The sequence below is a fragment of the Phaseolus vulgaris genome, chromosome 8 (assembly GCF_000499845.2).
Source record: "Phaseolus vulgaris cultivar G19833 chromosome 8, P. vulgaris v2.0, whole genome shotgun sequence".
In the NCBI taxonomy this organism is placed as follows: domain Eukaryota; kingdom Viridiplantae; phylum Streptophyta; class Magnoliopsida; order Fabales; family Fabaceae; genus Phaseolus; species Phaseolus vulgaris.
This window is the reverse complement of record NC_023752.2, coordinates 1,468,388-1,484,952: the sequence shown is the minus strand read 5'-3', so window position 1 is coordinate 1,484,952 and position 16,565 is coordinate 1,468,388. Positions and strand designations below refer to the sequence as shown.

General features: G+C 32.2%; 2 protein-coding genes across 3 annotated transcripts; both read right to left on the bottom strand.

Moving 5' to 3' along the window:
* Positions 1-760: 760 nt before the first annotated feature.
* Positions 761-5,737, bottom strand: LOC137826986 (probable protein phosphatase 2C 33). 2 transcript variants are annotated; one of them, XM_068633155.1, is made up of 7 exons: positions 5,245-5,737; positions 4,803-5,135; positions 3,660-4,040; positions 3,455-3,572; positions 2,457-2,680; positions 1,327-1,578; positions 761-1,120 (listed from the first exon to the last, which is right to left on the bottom strand). In XM_068633155.1, the coding sequence occupies exons 1-6, from the start codon at positions 5,251-5,253 to the stop codon at positions 1,333-1,335; spliced, it is 1,311 nt and encodes a 436-aa protein (XP_068489256.1). In that variant the 5' UTR covers positions 5,254-5,737; the 3' UTR covers positions 761-1,120; positions 1,327-1,332. The 2 variants fall into 2 exon arrangements, 1 of the variants encoding a protein (XP_068489256.1); XR_011083631.1 differs by having other exon boundaries at positions 936-1,120; positions 1,235-1,578.
* Positions 5,738-11,882: 6,145 nt separating this feature from the next.
* Positions 11,883-15,549, bottom strand: LOC137825827 (chitinase-like protein 1). The gene is made up of 3 exons (XM_068631617.1): positions 14,819-15,549; positions 13,679-13,838; positions 11,883-12,597 (listed from the first exon to the last, which is right to left on the bottom strand). The coding sequence occupies exons 1-3, from the start codon at positions 15,213-15,215 to the stop codon at positions 12,183-12,185; spliced, it is 972 nt and encodes a 323-aa protein (XP_068487718.1). The 5' UTR covers positions 15,216-15,549; the 3' UTR covers positions 11,883-12,182.
* Between the last annotated feature and the right edge of the window lie 1,016 nt (positions 15,550-16,565).

Sequence of the window (16,565 nt, the reverse complement as noted above, 5' to 3'; positions counted from 1 at the left end):
TTTTTTTTAAAAAAAATCTTGATGGAGAATGTCATATGCTTTCATAGTTGTTTGTATGACCTTTGACTCAAAACTCATAATTTTATCCTTCACATAAACAAACTTGGATATTATTTTATTGCACTGTTAGAAGTTGGAATGTTGCAAGCGACCATCATCGTTCTTGTAAGGCAGGGTACCACCATTTTATTGGTGGTTTTTTAAAAGTAATGCTGCTACCTAACACTCAAGAAACTTAATTTCTAGAAAATTGTCCAGAAAAATTAAAATATAAGCAAAACAATTTGAGGGTTGAATCTTTGTTGATTCTTAGTTGCGGAGTTTAAAAAAAATATATTGACTATATTGGTAGAGTCATTTATTTATTCAACAAATATCTATAGTACAAGAAACACTATGAATACGAACTAGAGTCAATTACGTAATAAAACTTATTAACTATATAATTATAATCTTGAGATAGTATAGTATAGTATAGTATAATAAAAGCTCTCTAGGCCCATAATCATTGGGCACATATCCCCATGCACCACTACTAAACAATCCATTCACCTCATTATTGCTGTACATCTTTCTGCCAAGACTAGTCTTCCCAAACCCTCCCATTCCGATTATGGAAACAACTTGGCGACGTGAAAATATTATTCAAAACTCATGATCATAAACATATTGTAATTAAAAGATCTTAAAATATAAATACAATCCCAACTCGGAAGACAGTGCATGGGTTTACCCAAAAAAAAAATTATTTTTCCACACAGAAAAGAACCACACTGGCAAATATCATTAATCTCAGACAGCAACACCACATGGAGGTACAAAAACCTGACTCAAAAAGGTCCATAGGAAATAATCCAATTCTATTCAGTTCTCATGTTTTCACTGACTAAATTGGAGATATAAACAACATCCTAATAATGATGCAAAATGCAAAATGAAAAACGTCAGATTGAACATACTATATAATATGAATCTAGAGACTTGGATTTACAAAAACTCCAAATCTACCAAATATACAGAGAAGGAAAATGACCTCCAGCAAAAAAAAAGCCCGGTACCCTTTTTCCTCCAGATATGAAATATATTTGTATATAAGCCCCCGTCTTTCGCCCCTCAAATGCTGTCGAAGGAAATGAAAGATAAATAATGAAAAGAATACTGGCAGAAAACCACCCAAAAATCATCAAAATAATGATCCTTTCTCTTTTAAGTTTTGCAACACAATTTTCCAAACCTTCTCAATAAAACCAGCAAGGCTTGGATTGGGAGAGACATGGTACAAAACTTGTGCTATTGCAGCTGTTTTTCAGCTTCCATTCCAATTACCTTTCATCAAGATAAATGCTCAGATTGGTCAATAGATGCCTCCGATACCAACTTGCCTTTGGTATCATTTGACTTGAAATCTGTATCTGAATCAAAGAAGAGGCAAACCGCGGCACAATCATCAACCTTGCAAAAAGGATATTTTGCCCTCCATGCCTGAACAGCTGACTCAACCAGTGCCCTAGCAGCAGTAGACCGTGGAGCAGATGCTACAATGTCCACGACTTCTTCATTTGATAAAACATCCCAAATCTGCCCAAAGGAATCAAACAGGTTAAAAATATTTCCAGCTATGAGACAACTCCAAACGAAACCCTTACTCTCGATCAAAAATCAAAAGCTCAATGGCAGGATGCAACATATAAAAAGATTTATCTTAATCAACATTCTGAAGGGTTCAGCAGATTCCAAACAATTTTGCATTTTTTTCCTTCTAATGTGATTTCTTTTGCTTTTACAAAATGCTACATTAAATTTCATCCATTTAATCAAGTATATCACAACAGAAAATTATATTTCATATAACCTAATTAGGTGCACAAAAGATTTTAGGATATCAACTGCTAGAAAAAGTCTGAAACATATTTAATTGCACGACAATTTAGAAAATATAAAATTTCAAGTTGCAACAAAATACAGACGATGAGAGAAAAACTAGCTACAACTTCAAAGGAGGGGTTCAGAAAAAGGTAAACAACAAGCTTTTCCAAAAGCTCAACTAGTTAAAAAAATCCAGTTCAAAAGAGGGTAGAAATAACGTGCATGTCTGTATATGAACATGGGTTTAAGATACAACTGAATCGAAAATATGAATTATTGATAAAACTTTTGATATGGAGAAAGTTTGGGGCTAACTGTTGACATTAGTAATCAGCTCAAATAATAATTACCCCCTCCGTCCCTATTGACCCGTTCAGAAAATTTGTTGTCCCATTTTACAAAGGTGAATGATGCATTAATTTTTTTTCCTAAAATACCGTTAATTGATCTGCTTTTACTACAAAATATTAATAAATATCTGAAAGGAATGAGATAAAGTTTTTTTCTCCTAATCTGATTTGAAAATATAATTCAACAAATGTAGATCATAGAAGACAGAATAACAAAAAAAGAGCCCCTTAAGGCCTTACCCCATCTGTTGCCAACACAACAAACTCATCCTTCTCTGTAAGGTGGTGATATGAGATATCTGGAACTGCAATCAATCCGAAGTCTTTCAGGCAAAAGTCTCCAAATGCCCGAGCCATAGCAAGACCAGGGAAATCAGAGTTAGGCAGCCAAACTCGAGCCACCTCAGGTTCATTCTGAAGGGAAAAAACCCTTCCTCTACGAAGCCTAATTCTCTCTTCTTCCCCTACGTAAAAACAAGCTCATATCACACATCCATACACATTGAGATATGCCTCACTGACTGATGTAATGTAACAGAAGTCAAAACAAATTCCAAATCATTCATTAAATCATACAATGAAAATTTAGTTTCACCAATCCTAAATACATTTTTTTCACAATAGTAAAGTTGTTCTAAACCCGAAGCAGAGAAATATATTGGATAAAACAAAGAGACAAGGCATTGAAGCTATACATGCTAAATTAAACAAACAAAGAAAAAATAAGATTTAAGCTCAAGGGCATTTGTATATTAATTCAGGGAAAAAAAAAAATATTTCCATAAAGCAGAGGGAAGTCTCTGTAATCTCCAAAGGCACTGTTAAAATGAAAATAAATAAATGATAAATAGTAAAAGCACTGTAGAACTTTCCTCCCCAAGAAGGATGTAAATGCTAAGGCCTAAAAAGATAGGACCCAAAAACCAACATAACAAAATGTTGGCTTTGATATACTCGATCGAGTGACTTTTGTACTAAAAAGTGCTGTATAACAACAAATTGCCAATTTTTTTGTTTCCTTTTATGAAAACTTCTTTCTGTTTTAAAAAAAAGTTAAAATACTTCTGTTCGATAAGAGTAATTTTTTTAAACTGCTTTCAAAACTAGTATGTCTTTTCGGACTTCTAAAGTTAAAAAGGCAGAACATTTCTTCTCACGTCTTCTCCCCACTCATGCTCTCTAAAATTAGATTTCCAAACACACACAGCGAGAGACGGAGGAGAGAGAAAGAGAGGTACTTGGAAGATTTGGCTTCAGGTCAATGGTCAACTGAACAGCAATAAGAGAATCATCGTGATCTCTAGTACCCAATATAGCTCTCGAGTCCCCAATATTTCCAATAACAAGGTCCAGCCCCTGAAAGATCATAAGAAGTAAACCAAGTGTAAAAAACAAACAAGGAAATAATCAAGAGAAGAGTACATTGTAATTTATATTTCTTACTTGCTTGACCAAGGTAACTGCTGTAGTCCCACTACAAAAGCAGTCAATATCAGGATGCATTTTAAGTTCTTTGTCCATGAGCTTACAAGCTTTCAGAAAAGATTCTCTCAATGTAAAAGTAATATCTGTTTCGTCAAGTTCATGATCAGTGGTGGGGCTAGTTTTCTCTTCCACCAGTCTAAATCCATTCCCTTCAGATTTATAACTTCCGTTGGCACTGCTATGATCACTGAGTCCATCTCTACTCTTCTGATGCAAATCCCACTGGGCATTGAGCTTTAAAGGAAAAGAATCCCTAACTTTCTTTGCAACTTTGTGTCCATAAGGTCCGTGACCATCAAAAACACCACAAAAAATGGTATCTTCCTTGGAGCAAAAGTTCTGCACAAGAAAAATAGACAAAGTTTTGTACACACTATTAACATCTATATCAGTAGTCTTAGAGCAGACTGTAACAACAAAACTGTGAGTATCTGAAAACTCAAAATAAACTATAAAAGATGGGTTAGATCTAACTCAAACGCAAAATTTAACTCAAGCAGAGGGGACCTTTCATGTTTTATGAGTATTCCAGCCATGTTTTTTTAGCTGATGTAGGACATTTTTACAAAAAAAAAAAAAAAAAAATTCAAAATGTGCTGAAGTGGGATGAGGTGGAGAACACAATTATCTATTAAAAAGCAACAGATGAAGGAATTGGCGACATGACATGGCACTACTAACTACCTAAGAAGATTGATGAGTGTTTGCAAAAGAAATGAACACATGTAAAGGTCAGAAAAAGGTCTACAAGGCTCCACATATCAGCTCAGCTCATATTTAATCCAATTACAGAGAAAAAAAAAGATCTTTTAAAAACAGTAAATCATGCACACTTGGTCAAGCTAAAAGATATGCTAAATAAAAAAATGAAGGCATTACTCACTCGTTCATTGATTTAAAAAAAAAAATTGTAACTAAAGCAGAACACCTTCTTAAGTTTGGTTCCCTTTCAAAGATATAACTTTTTAACTTCCAAAATGCAGAAAAATAAAATAGTCTTCATTTCTATTGCCGCAAACCGAAAGCATACAATTATACAAATCCAATGTTAAAGGAGTAATATCCAAAAGAACATTAATAGATGCTGAGGGAAGGGCTAACCTCCCAAACAAGCATAGCATCTTGGTTGATCCCTTTTCTTCCTTGCTTACAAAACATGGATGCAACCTCGCTTGATCCATTCGAGGACATTCTCCCGGGCACTCTGAAATCAAAGGACGAGGAACCCCTCAACCTCCTCCTCTTCCCATCCGTATTGGAATCAGAAAGAAGAGGATCGGAACTACCACCAGCCCCAACCTCCGAAATGCACGATCCCATTCCCAGTGCCCTCACAATGTTCAGAAAACACTCGAAACCCGCCAAACACTCCGAATCAGAACCCCTGGGCTCCCCCACCATATCCGTCCCATACCTATTCAGCACCTCCACCGCCTGCCATCATCACAATCATTTCAGAAAATCACAAATCACCACCAGATGTTCGGATTCAGAAACTAACACTACCAAGCGCGAAAAAAAAAATAGCAATTCGAAATGGAACCTGAGTCATGATTGCAACGAAATCCGATTCGATCGAATCAACGCAAATTCAACAGCGTATCCACCTATTCAACAGTAACCTCGTCGAAAAGCGCGTGAAATCAGAAGTGAAAACGTTTATGTCAAATATAGTAAAATCAAAACCGTGAACAGAAAAAACGAATCGAGATTCTCGATCCAGCGCCCTTTCCCTTTCTCCTCTGACAGAATCAGTCGTGAAAACCGAAAACCGAATCGAGGAATGCAACAGAAATCAGGGTTGAAGATGAAACGAATTAGGCTTTGGCGTTGGTGTTGGTGGTGTTTGAGGAAAACGTGGAGGGCAGCGCTACCGTCACGAGCGGGTGCGTCACCGGCAGGTGGTGATGGCTTTGGACCAATGGCTGTGACAACAGAACAGGGTTTGTTTCTCCGCCACGAAAAATAAGGAATATATTGGTTGAAGCGAAACGAGACAGTGGATCAGAACGACACCGTGTAATAGCAGACCCACATTTTTTTTAAAACAAAACAAGGTTGTGATAGATAAGGCCGACACGTGGCTTGGACGGTGCAGATGATTCCGTTGCTCGGAAGTTGATGGATAGGATTATAGAATCAGAAAAACACATAATCATTGTCTTGTATTATATTATAACTAACCCATACTCATTAACCCAAAAATAATGTAATAATAACAACAAATTCAACTTTTTTTTCTCCACGCTTTAAAGAATTTTTTTGAAAAGGTTTGACTCTTGTAAATTTAAATATAGTCGAATTTATTTAATTTAAATAGGAGATTAAAGAATTCAATTATAAAAATGTTTATGTGAGTCCAGTTATATGTCTTTTAATAATAAAATTGTGACGAAGTTTCGACTTCTAAAGCGAACAATATATTGAATTTGGTGATTGATCCTACTGATATCATCTCAGCATACTTAAAGTCGAAACATTGATGGGACGAAATTGATGGAAAAAACGCACGCGGAAGCAACACACAGTCACGAATCAATTGCAAAAAAAAAAATAACACAAGATTTAACGTGATTCGGTCGTCAACTGCAACCTACATCCACACGGATAACTATTAGGTTTTCATTCTATCCTATTGCATACCAATTACAAGTACAATGATATCTTTAAATAGAGATAATAAAGGGACACAATGATTAAGTGCACTCACTAAGTCTACTCAGCCCAATCCAATTGGTCATGACTTCATACCCAACAGAAATGAGGTTCCAAAGATAAATGATTGTTTCCTTAGTCCTCCACTAGAGTTTTGTTATTCTACATCCAATAGTCAACTAAGGAGTTGATATAAAAAACAATTTATATATATATATATATATATATATATATTTCAACGAAACTCCAAACTTCAAAACAAACAATATTTCTACTTTGACGATTAATCCTAGCGGTATTATCTCAATAAACTTAAGTTAAAACAAATATATGAGCTAATTTTTTTCTTTTATTTTCATATCCATGCCTTTTTGAAATCATTATTTTTAAAACAAAATGAAATAAGTTAAAAAACTGAGTTGGAAAAATAATAATGCAGATGCCTAATATGAAGGATGAAGATGGTGTAGTTGTCAAGGTATCGGTTCAAAGAGAGTGTTGAATTTGGTAAATGGCTAAGTTCAATTGACTAAGTTCAATGTTCTTTATCATTACTGAGACCTTTTTCTTTTATGCTACACTCCAAAACCATCAAATAATGTTCATAGAGTACATTGATTTCATGTCCCCAAAAGAAAGTACTTTGATTTTATCCTTAAAACAACACTTTGGGTATCACTTTAATTCTTAATTTTTTTAATAAAGAACAAATCATTAAAACAAATCCTATCCCATTTAAGCATTTTCAAAGAGATTAAAGTCATGTTTAATCCAAATTTTATTTTATCTTTAAAGCTTAAGTTTGAAGCGACTTTTAAATCATAATAAGCTTGTTCTTACACAGTAATGACTTAAATATATTAATTAGAAAAAGTTATATTAATTATGACCTCTTTCATTAAAATATGGTATTTGAGAAATAAATTTTAAGTTTTAACTTAATTTGTCAAATAATTTCAACAATCACCATAAAAACCAATCACAATAAAAACAATTATGATACAATATTAAAAATAAATTTAAATCTAATTCAATCTCGTAAAATTAATTTATAAAATAAAATTTATATTCATATATATTAAATATCTTAATTTTTAATCAATGTGAAATTTTTGACTCATGTAAAATTGGTTTTTTTTCCTTCTGCTATAAATTAATTTATTAATTTATGCTCAATTAATACACGAATGAGATGGAACTGTTATTTGGTTAAAATGAATAAAAATTGCTTGATAATAAGATATTTATTATTATTATTATTTCTTACTTTATTATTAATGTACAGATAAAGTTATGTAATTGATTATATAAGATTTAAATCAACGTTACAACTTTTCAAACAACTTTACAATTTAATTTTTACTTTCATTTCCTTTTCATAAAACAATATTTATTCTTACTGTGTTTTTGATTTATTTATTTTTCTCATTTATCCATTTTCACTTTTTTGGTTAAATTTAGAACATTGAAGAATTGTCTATTTTTTATTCATAAATGGTGCTGGTGATTTGTTTCTATCACCTTCATTTTCACAAATTTATTAAAACACTCCAGAACGTGACCATGTTGGTGACTCAGTCAACAAAGTCCACGATTTCACTATTTGAATACAATATTGTTTATAATAATAACTGTTTTTTTAAATAATTGAATAAACATTTACATACGAAGACAAATAATTTAAAAAATACATTTTCATAAAATAAAAATATTTATATTATTGAGTAAAAAATATTACATAACTTTATGTTTATAAACTATTTTTTTTTATCTTAACGCTGATTTTTTTTCTTCTAATTTCTTGGTTAGAAATTAATCTTATTTACATTACACGTAAAATTATAAACGAGAATAATTTTTTCATTTTATATATTATTTTGATAGATAAATTTAGAGTTTAGATCACTCCATTATTTATGAATTAATTATATCATAATAAAAATTATAATAAAATGTGGATCTCAAATTTATGGAATTCTAACAACCTTTTATTCATGTGTCCTTGGTTTCAAGCCAAAGTGGAATAATTACAATTTTTTCCTTAAGCAAACGTGATATCCCAATAAAACACATGTTTATTTAAATTTGTTATCAAACTTTACATGTTGATTCCATATTTATTTTACCACATATCCATGTCGACACTCGTAGGATATTTATTGGTGAAGTGTTCAATTCAAAAAAATGTTTGTTAAATTTTTGAAAATTTTAGCACGGTTCTAACACAATTTTAAAAGGTATAAATACAATAATTTTCTAAAAACTCAAATTTATTGTACAAACTTTTATTATGATTATAAGAATAAGAACAATTTTTTTTTAACCAGCATGAAAATATCTTCTTGCTCCCAAAAGAATATGGAACATACTTTTGCACATAAATATTTATTTTCAATTTATATAATTTAAAATTATATAATATATAGATTTGTGTTCTCGTATCCTACATTTTAGATATTATACGTATATCCGTGTCCATATCCGTGTTGTGTTAGTGTCCCTATTCAGATCTGTGCTACATATTATGAATGATCTGATAGCGATAGTAATTAATATGATAAACTTAATAATTAATTTTTATTATAACATATTTTAAATAATTTTGATGTTATTTAAAAAAAAATAGATTTTAAATTTAACCAATCTTACAAAATTAAGTTATAAAATAAAACTTACACTTATTTATATATAATTTATAGTTTATATCTAATTTATAAATCGATTTTATAAAATTGAGTTAGGTTACTTCTTAATATAATATCATAATCATTTCGAGTTTATTATAACAAGAATTTGTTGAACTTATTAGATCATCTGTTATGGAATCATTATCGGACCACCTATATAGTCATACACGAGTTGGTAGTCTTAGTGTAAAATATGTACTGACAAGAGATCTCAAATTGACATTAAGACATTTCAGTCGATAAATTACTTGATGGAAGTTTGTGTGTTGGTGAACGTTGTCTGTCCAAACTCGGAATTATGTGAATGTAAATATGGCAAACAAATTTGTCCCGACAACATTTTTTAAGGAGGTTTCACGTGGGACTTTGGAAGAGTCTACAGATAGATGATATGATGGGAGAAAGAAACTTGCTAAAACACTCATTTTCCATGTTTCTTATAATTCACCTCTCTTTATCAACCTCTTCAATCAAATGCAAACCTGATACACATTAAGAAACTTCGTAATCATGTGGACCTGTCGGCACCGGACAATCGAATGGTTTGTGTTAAATGACTTAAATAAATAAAGAATGTGGTTACACGTGAAATGAGCAGTTATAATTCCCGCTGAATAAGTCAAACACGTTAATACTCCCTGGATTTTCGGGAACACTCTCTATACCTCAGGAAGCCATCAAGCACAATCCAGGGACCACTAAGCACATCTCTAACCGTCAGTTGCTTGACCCACATGGCCAAGGCCCAAGTCAACCTACTAAAGGGACTTCTGAAAGGGAAAAAGGGACGGTTTTTCATAGATAAGAGGATTCTCACTGACTTGAGCATCGGAGTGCAATCGCAGGTACCCGTTGGCCAACCGAGGCACGCGAAGAAGAAATGATACGTGAAGAATAGGACAACCGAGAGAGTGAAGTAAAGAATGTATCGACGTGAATTAAGATTACTTGGCCTCCAACATTCATTCAGGTACATCATGCATGATTTAATGGAGAATTTTATCTTGTTAAGAAGTTTTTATGATAATAAAAAAAGTGTCCTTTAATTTGTTTATTTGTTGTAACAGTTGTTAACGGGTTTGAAAAATCAAAATCAATGATTTTAGTGTTTTATCTTATTTTATATTCCAAACTGTGGTAGTGTAATATGGTCCAGGAATTTGAGTGCTACTTTATAATTATATGGTGTGCCTTATCAAAATCTTGTAAAAGACACCACACAAACTTACTTGAATTTTTCATTTTTTTTATCATATTCCACAAAAAAAAATGTCACTAATATACGAGAACCGTCACTAATATTGTGTTATGTTGTATTATGTTTGTATCCACTTATTTATTATGTTTGAGGATGAAAATACAAAATTATTTAAATTTATTTATAGAGATTTGCAACGATTTACAAACATGTTAGACATCGACCGGAGATTATGGAATTTGATAGTATATAAGTGGATGTAAACCTCACCCTTGAGGTGGTTTTATAGGGTTGAGTTAGACTTAAAAGTCCACTTCATAATAGTTTTATTTAATTATTATATCTTTAAAATGTTTTTATTTCTATAATTAAATTTATTAAATTTTATTTTTTTTGGACATAGCATTTTAATTATCAGTAAACACAATAAAAAAATAATTGATATCATGTTTAATAATTTTAAAAAATCAGTTGCTGATATTTTATCATTGTTGTTGGGTGAGGTTACTATTTTTTCTAAAGTTCACTTGATGGTCAAGGGTGTGGAAATTGAAGTATTGATTTATAGTAAAAGTGAATGGAAGTGAGCTGGTTTGATTTGATAGAAAGATATTGAATTGAGTAATACATGTGATTGGTTTGATTAAACTAATGAAGATTGGTAGATTATTTTTAGTGTAATATAAAAAAAAATCTTAGGTGTATTTTTTAAAATGTAAACATTATTACCTTTTTAAAATATTAATTATTAAAAATTTGAAAACCAAATATTAGATTCAAGGGTAAACTCGTAATTTATCATGAAAAATTGGTTGATTTACATGTATTCAAAGAGAAATATGACACTAATGACGTCTATTGAAAAATAATTATTGTAGAAAAAAAAATAACCTTACAGTAAAATTTAAATTTGTTATAATTTTAAATAATACAATTCATCTCATAAAGTTTTAGAACACACTTTCTAAAAACAATTTCATACCTTATGCTTTCATTATTGGCTTCACAAAAAATTCATCAAAATAGTGTTACCTTCTTTCGAAATTTTATTGTACTTTTAAGACATTTACATACGGATTAAGAATAGTAATAAAAATACGTCTTTCTGATACACTTTTATTAAAATGTGTACTACATTCACTTCACTTATTTATTAATTATTGAAGAAATTTATGTGAGGAAAAATTAGGGGGAGAATAGCATCCAGGGATAACATCAATTATTTTGAGATGAATTAAGAATATTAAATGGGTTAATAACTTAAGACGAATGTAATATTATCCCGTATGTAACATTATAGTTAATAACTGTTGGAAAAAATAGAAAACAAAATAAATCTTATCTTAATAAGATAAAGAACAAGCAGCAGAGAAATAAAAATTTATTGTATTCAATTATATCCTTTTATTAATAAAAGTTCTTTAAAAAAAACTTAAAACCAAGTCTCTCAACTTTAAAGATGCAATAATATATATAACAATTTCTTTGTAAGTTGCATATCTTTTGATTGTAAGTTACGTTACACATAAGATAAAACTGCTATTATTTATTTATTAAGTAATGATTTTCCTGGTAATTGGATGAAACATTATCACATTATTTCACTTCCAAAAAATTAAGAACCATACAAAATAAAATAAATGACTCCCAAGAAATGATATTTGTTTAATGAAGATATTGAAATTTACATTGCAACCAACGAATGTTGATAATGATAGTGACAAAATGCCCCCACAACGTACATATATACCAGATACAAATTTTTCAAATATTACAAATAACTTTAACTTCTACACAACAACCAAGAAAAAAAGCTATATGAATCCGCACACCGCCATACAGTTCAAAATTATTGCATACCAATAATTTAAAGAACCCTTATTAACTTACACTTTCAAAGGGATTGGCACAACAATATCATCACATGCTAATAAATGTAATCTAAGTTGATGATGCAGCTTTGGAAGAGGGATTGAAAGGAACCTGCTCAGCGCATGTAAGGTGTTCATGGGGCCCTGCTTGGTCTCTAGTAACACCAAGAAGATCAAGATAGTATAGGTAATGGGAAACGATATTGTTCATTGTGTCCACATCACCTTGACCACAAACACCATCCCCATAGAGAATGTTCATTGTAGTGCCAAAACCAGGAACACGATTCTCCAAAGTGTCATTCTTTGTAGGCTTCCAGTTGCCAACGAAGGCATCATGAGCAGAGGGCTGATACTTCTTTATTGGTGTCATCCATCTCCAGATTGCAGCCTGGAAAGCAAGGGTTGCATTCTGTTCTATGTATTCTGGATGGCTTAGAAGATCCACCTTCAAAGCTTCTCCAACAGCACCATAGTTGTAGTTCCTGGATTGATGAGTATGCCATTAAGTATAACCTCCACATTCAACAAGCACAACGATGGTGATAAAACCTAATGAATCGTTTTTTTATTGACTGTCTATATGTTTCAGCTTTCATATAAAAAGCTCCAATAAAATATATCCAGAACCGCCTTTCATGACAATATGCATAAAATACAAGTAGTCTTAGATGGTATTTAATTTTATAAATGGCCATTATGCTATTGTGGCCAAATATCTACCCATTCAGACCAAACAGAACCAGAATATCAGAACAATAGAATGTATGGAATCAGGTTTAAGATTTGATTGGTCTTACAGAAAATCTGCACATGCATATATTTCTTAATAATTTTCATTGGTATCACTGATAATTTAAGAAATCATCTGCGGAAATACAGCTCTGTTTTTCCCAATAACTGATAAATTACTGTTATTCTCTATTGAATCTTATCCTACTTTATCTCTTGTTGCAATAGGTTCTTTCTTATTACAATAGTCTTCAAACTTTGTAATGTAATGCCCATTTAACTCCTATCTTTACTTTATTATGATTTGAAGAAACTATAATTGCCACAATGAGCAGCTAACTGATATTTTGAAGGTCTTAACCTTATAGTAGTTATCTGCCTATGAAATGTGTCATTTAGATTGCTAAAACAATTAGTTTCTTTGCCAAAGTGAGTTTGATGATCGTGATCATTGACACATGTACTTCGGATTAATTAATTGGGGATAACACCAGAACCTAACTGCTATCCATGAACTCCATTTTTTCAGACAAGAGAGGAAGCTATGAGTTAAGAACAAATAACTTTGTGGTGTGTGTTAACCCTTCGACAAGTGTGACTGATTTGATAAAGATTGCTCAGGGATATTGCAGAAACCTTGGAACAAAACTGGTTACATTTGAGAAGAATGGAAATTTTCAGGAATCAGAAAGAAACCAAGACTAGCTTAGGTATCTTTAGTTATCTCTTATGAATTAAAAAGCAATTTAGTCAACAATGAAAAATAAGCCGGGAATCCCAAAACCAGGAAAATATGCTTCTATTATCCGTACAGCCAAACAAACATACGCATACCAGAAAATGGGAATAGCTCCACGTCCATAGTAATCAGCACCGGGAGTACAGGGGTATGTGAATTTGAAATAGTCATCACAGTATGACTGCATAGGACTCATTTCATGATTGTAACAAAGACCCCAAGCAAGAGGTCCTCCAGTAGCCACTCCATAACCACCTGGTACAAGCATCATAAGACCAATCAGCACCACACACTTGTCCAATTAAAACACAACTAATCAATCACCTTACTATATGAAACTCTCAAAACACAAACAATGAATCCAAAACAGATGTCTCCCACGAATTATCCTCTCACCAAACATCTCTCATACCTCAAAATGTGGTTCAACATAACAGACACCATATGTCAATCACAAATAAAGTCATTTAAGACAATACATGTGAAACCAACTAAAGATCCAAATTCCCTTCCCCGAATTCAATTTTCCACAGATTCCCACATTCAACAACTCAACCGTCAGACAGAGATTGAACAACACATGTTTTAATTCAATAAACCAGATTCAAAGCACCCATTCAAAATCTGATTGGTCATTTCTTGATCCAAGAATTACAAATGCGATAACTGTGTGAATGCATGAAAAAATTAACAGCACAGAGTCCAGTTCCAAACAAACCAGGTTACAGCATAATGATAAAACCAGACACAATAAGAAATCCAAATCATTGAAAGTTTCCAACACCACATACATCGCACTATTTCAAAATTGCTTGCTCGACAAAATTTTTTTTATCCCACACTCGCAAATTCCACAACTCAAACCGTCAAAGAAAAATAGACAGACAAGATCAGATTACACATGTTTTTTCGACAAATCAAACTTAAAAAACACGTTCAAAATCAGAGAAGCCCAGTCGTCATCCAACAGTTAAAACGCGACAACGGCGAGAATGCGTGAAAAATTGACTGCACCGACTCAATACCAAACAAATCAAGCTTTACAGCATAGCAACCAAACCAGACAACACAGCAACAAATCCAAATCATCCAAAGTATCTACTCAAGCACCACAACACACACAGATCTCACAATCTCAAGACCGCAAGCTCAACCTAAACAATTTTCCACACTCCAAACCAAACACACACAATCCATAAACAAAATTCACAAAATGTGGATGGTAGAGAACTCACAAGAGGTCTTGCTGCCGACGTGTCCGAGGAACGCGGCGACCTCCATCATCTGCGTGGTCTTGTTGCCGGTGGTGCCGAAACCTAGCGGCTCGAAGAGCGCGGCGGCGGCAATGAAGGAGCGGTAGTCCCAAAATCCGACAGCGTGCGCCACCGGAGAGTTCCGCTTGGAGAACAGATTCTCGAACTGGTAGGTCTGGAAGTAGTCCGTTATAGTGAGGTTACAACAGTAAATTGACCACCCCTTGCATTCCCAACCTTTGTCGCAGTACTTCTTCCCGTTCTTGTGCTTCACCAGCGTCTTCACTTCTGACTCCTGCTGCGCCTCCACACGCGCCGCCGCCACCGCGAGTACCACCAGCGCGATTGCCACAACAGCATTTCGCTTCGCCCTCTCCATCTCTCTCTCACTCTCTTCACACGCGCGCACTGAGAAGAGGGAGAATCGATCGAATAATAAGAACACTATGAGTTGTTCTGGTAGAAGGTCCTTCTCCAATGGCGTTATGCGTGCTTTGTGTGTGTGAGATTATAGATCGAACACTTTATGGGAATCGACGGTGGATGATGTGTTGATGCGACCCAAAGTGTTCGATGTTTAAGTGAGAACAGACTGGCTTTGAGGCAAAGAACCTCATTTCTCCACCGACACCCAGGGAGGACACGTGAAATGTCCTTATTGCCCTTTCTTTCACCATTATTTAGTTAGTTGGTAGGTCTTTTTTTTCAGTCTCGTTCTCGCGGGTCTTCTCTAACCATAAATTATTAGCATTTTAAAAGTCTCTTAATTTTAATTATAATTCCTTAACTCAATTTCATTAAATTAATTTATTAAATGAGATTTATACTTATTTATATTATAAGATATTATAATTTTTTTAATCGATTGAGATTTTTAATAAATATGTAAAGAATAGATAATTTATAAAATATAGTCTAAAAATAATAATTATGATAGTTGATCTGATAGTTTGTTAGTAATTATTTATGTTATGGACCTTAACTTTTCTTAAGTAATTATCAAGTCATAAGATATACTTAAATAAGAACTTAACTTAAATTATTACTACAAATTAATTGTTTTATTTGAATTTTTATTTTTAATTTTATAAGTTTATAAATACCTTAATTTTATGAAAAAATATATTTATCCTACTATTTATTAACACATAAAATTATTGGTATTCTTACTGATTTAAGCGAATTGAAAAATCTTTTATAAATACACTACTATTCGTTTAAACAATTTGGAAAATATCTCAATAAGTATATTCATAATCTTAATTAAACTAAGATTAATTTTTAATATTAACATGTTATTTTTGATTCATGTATATTTATTAATCATTGATAATAAAATAAACTGAAATTAAAAAAATTGATTGAAAAGAATTCATGGCCAAGTATTTGACGTTAGTTTATTTTATTAACACGTTTTTGTGATAAAATTTCCATTTAAAAATCAATTTATACATTGTAATGATGTTTACTAATTTAAAATTAAATCTCCCTAATTTGAAAATTGAAGGTTTTTAAGTGTGGAAATAATAGAGTGAAGAGAGGTGTCGGTGATTGTAAAGGAACAAAGAGAACGACATAACATTACTAACGACAACCGACACAAACTTAACATCAAATTATCTTCTCATAATTATACTCAAAACATTTAAAATCAAGTGAAATAATTATTTAGTTTAATAAATGATTTAACTTCTCAAATATTAAATATACACAAGATTCTTAATTATTT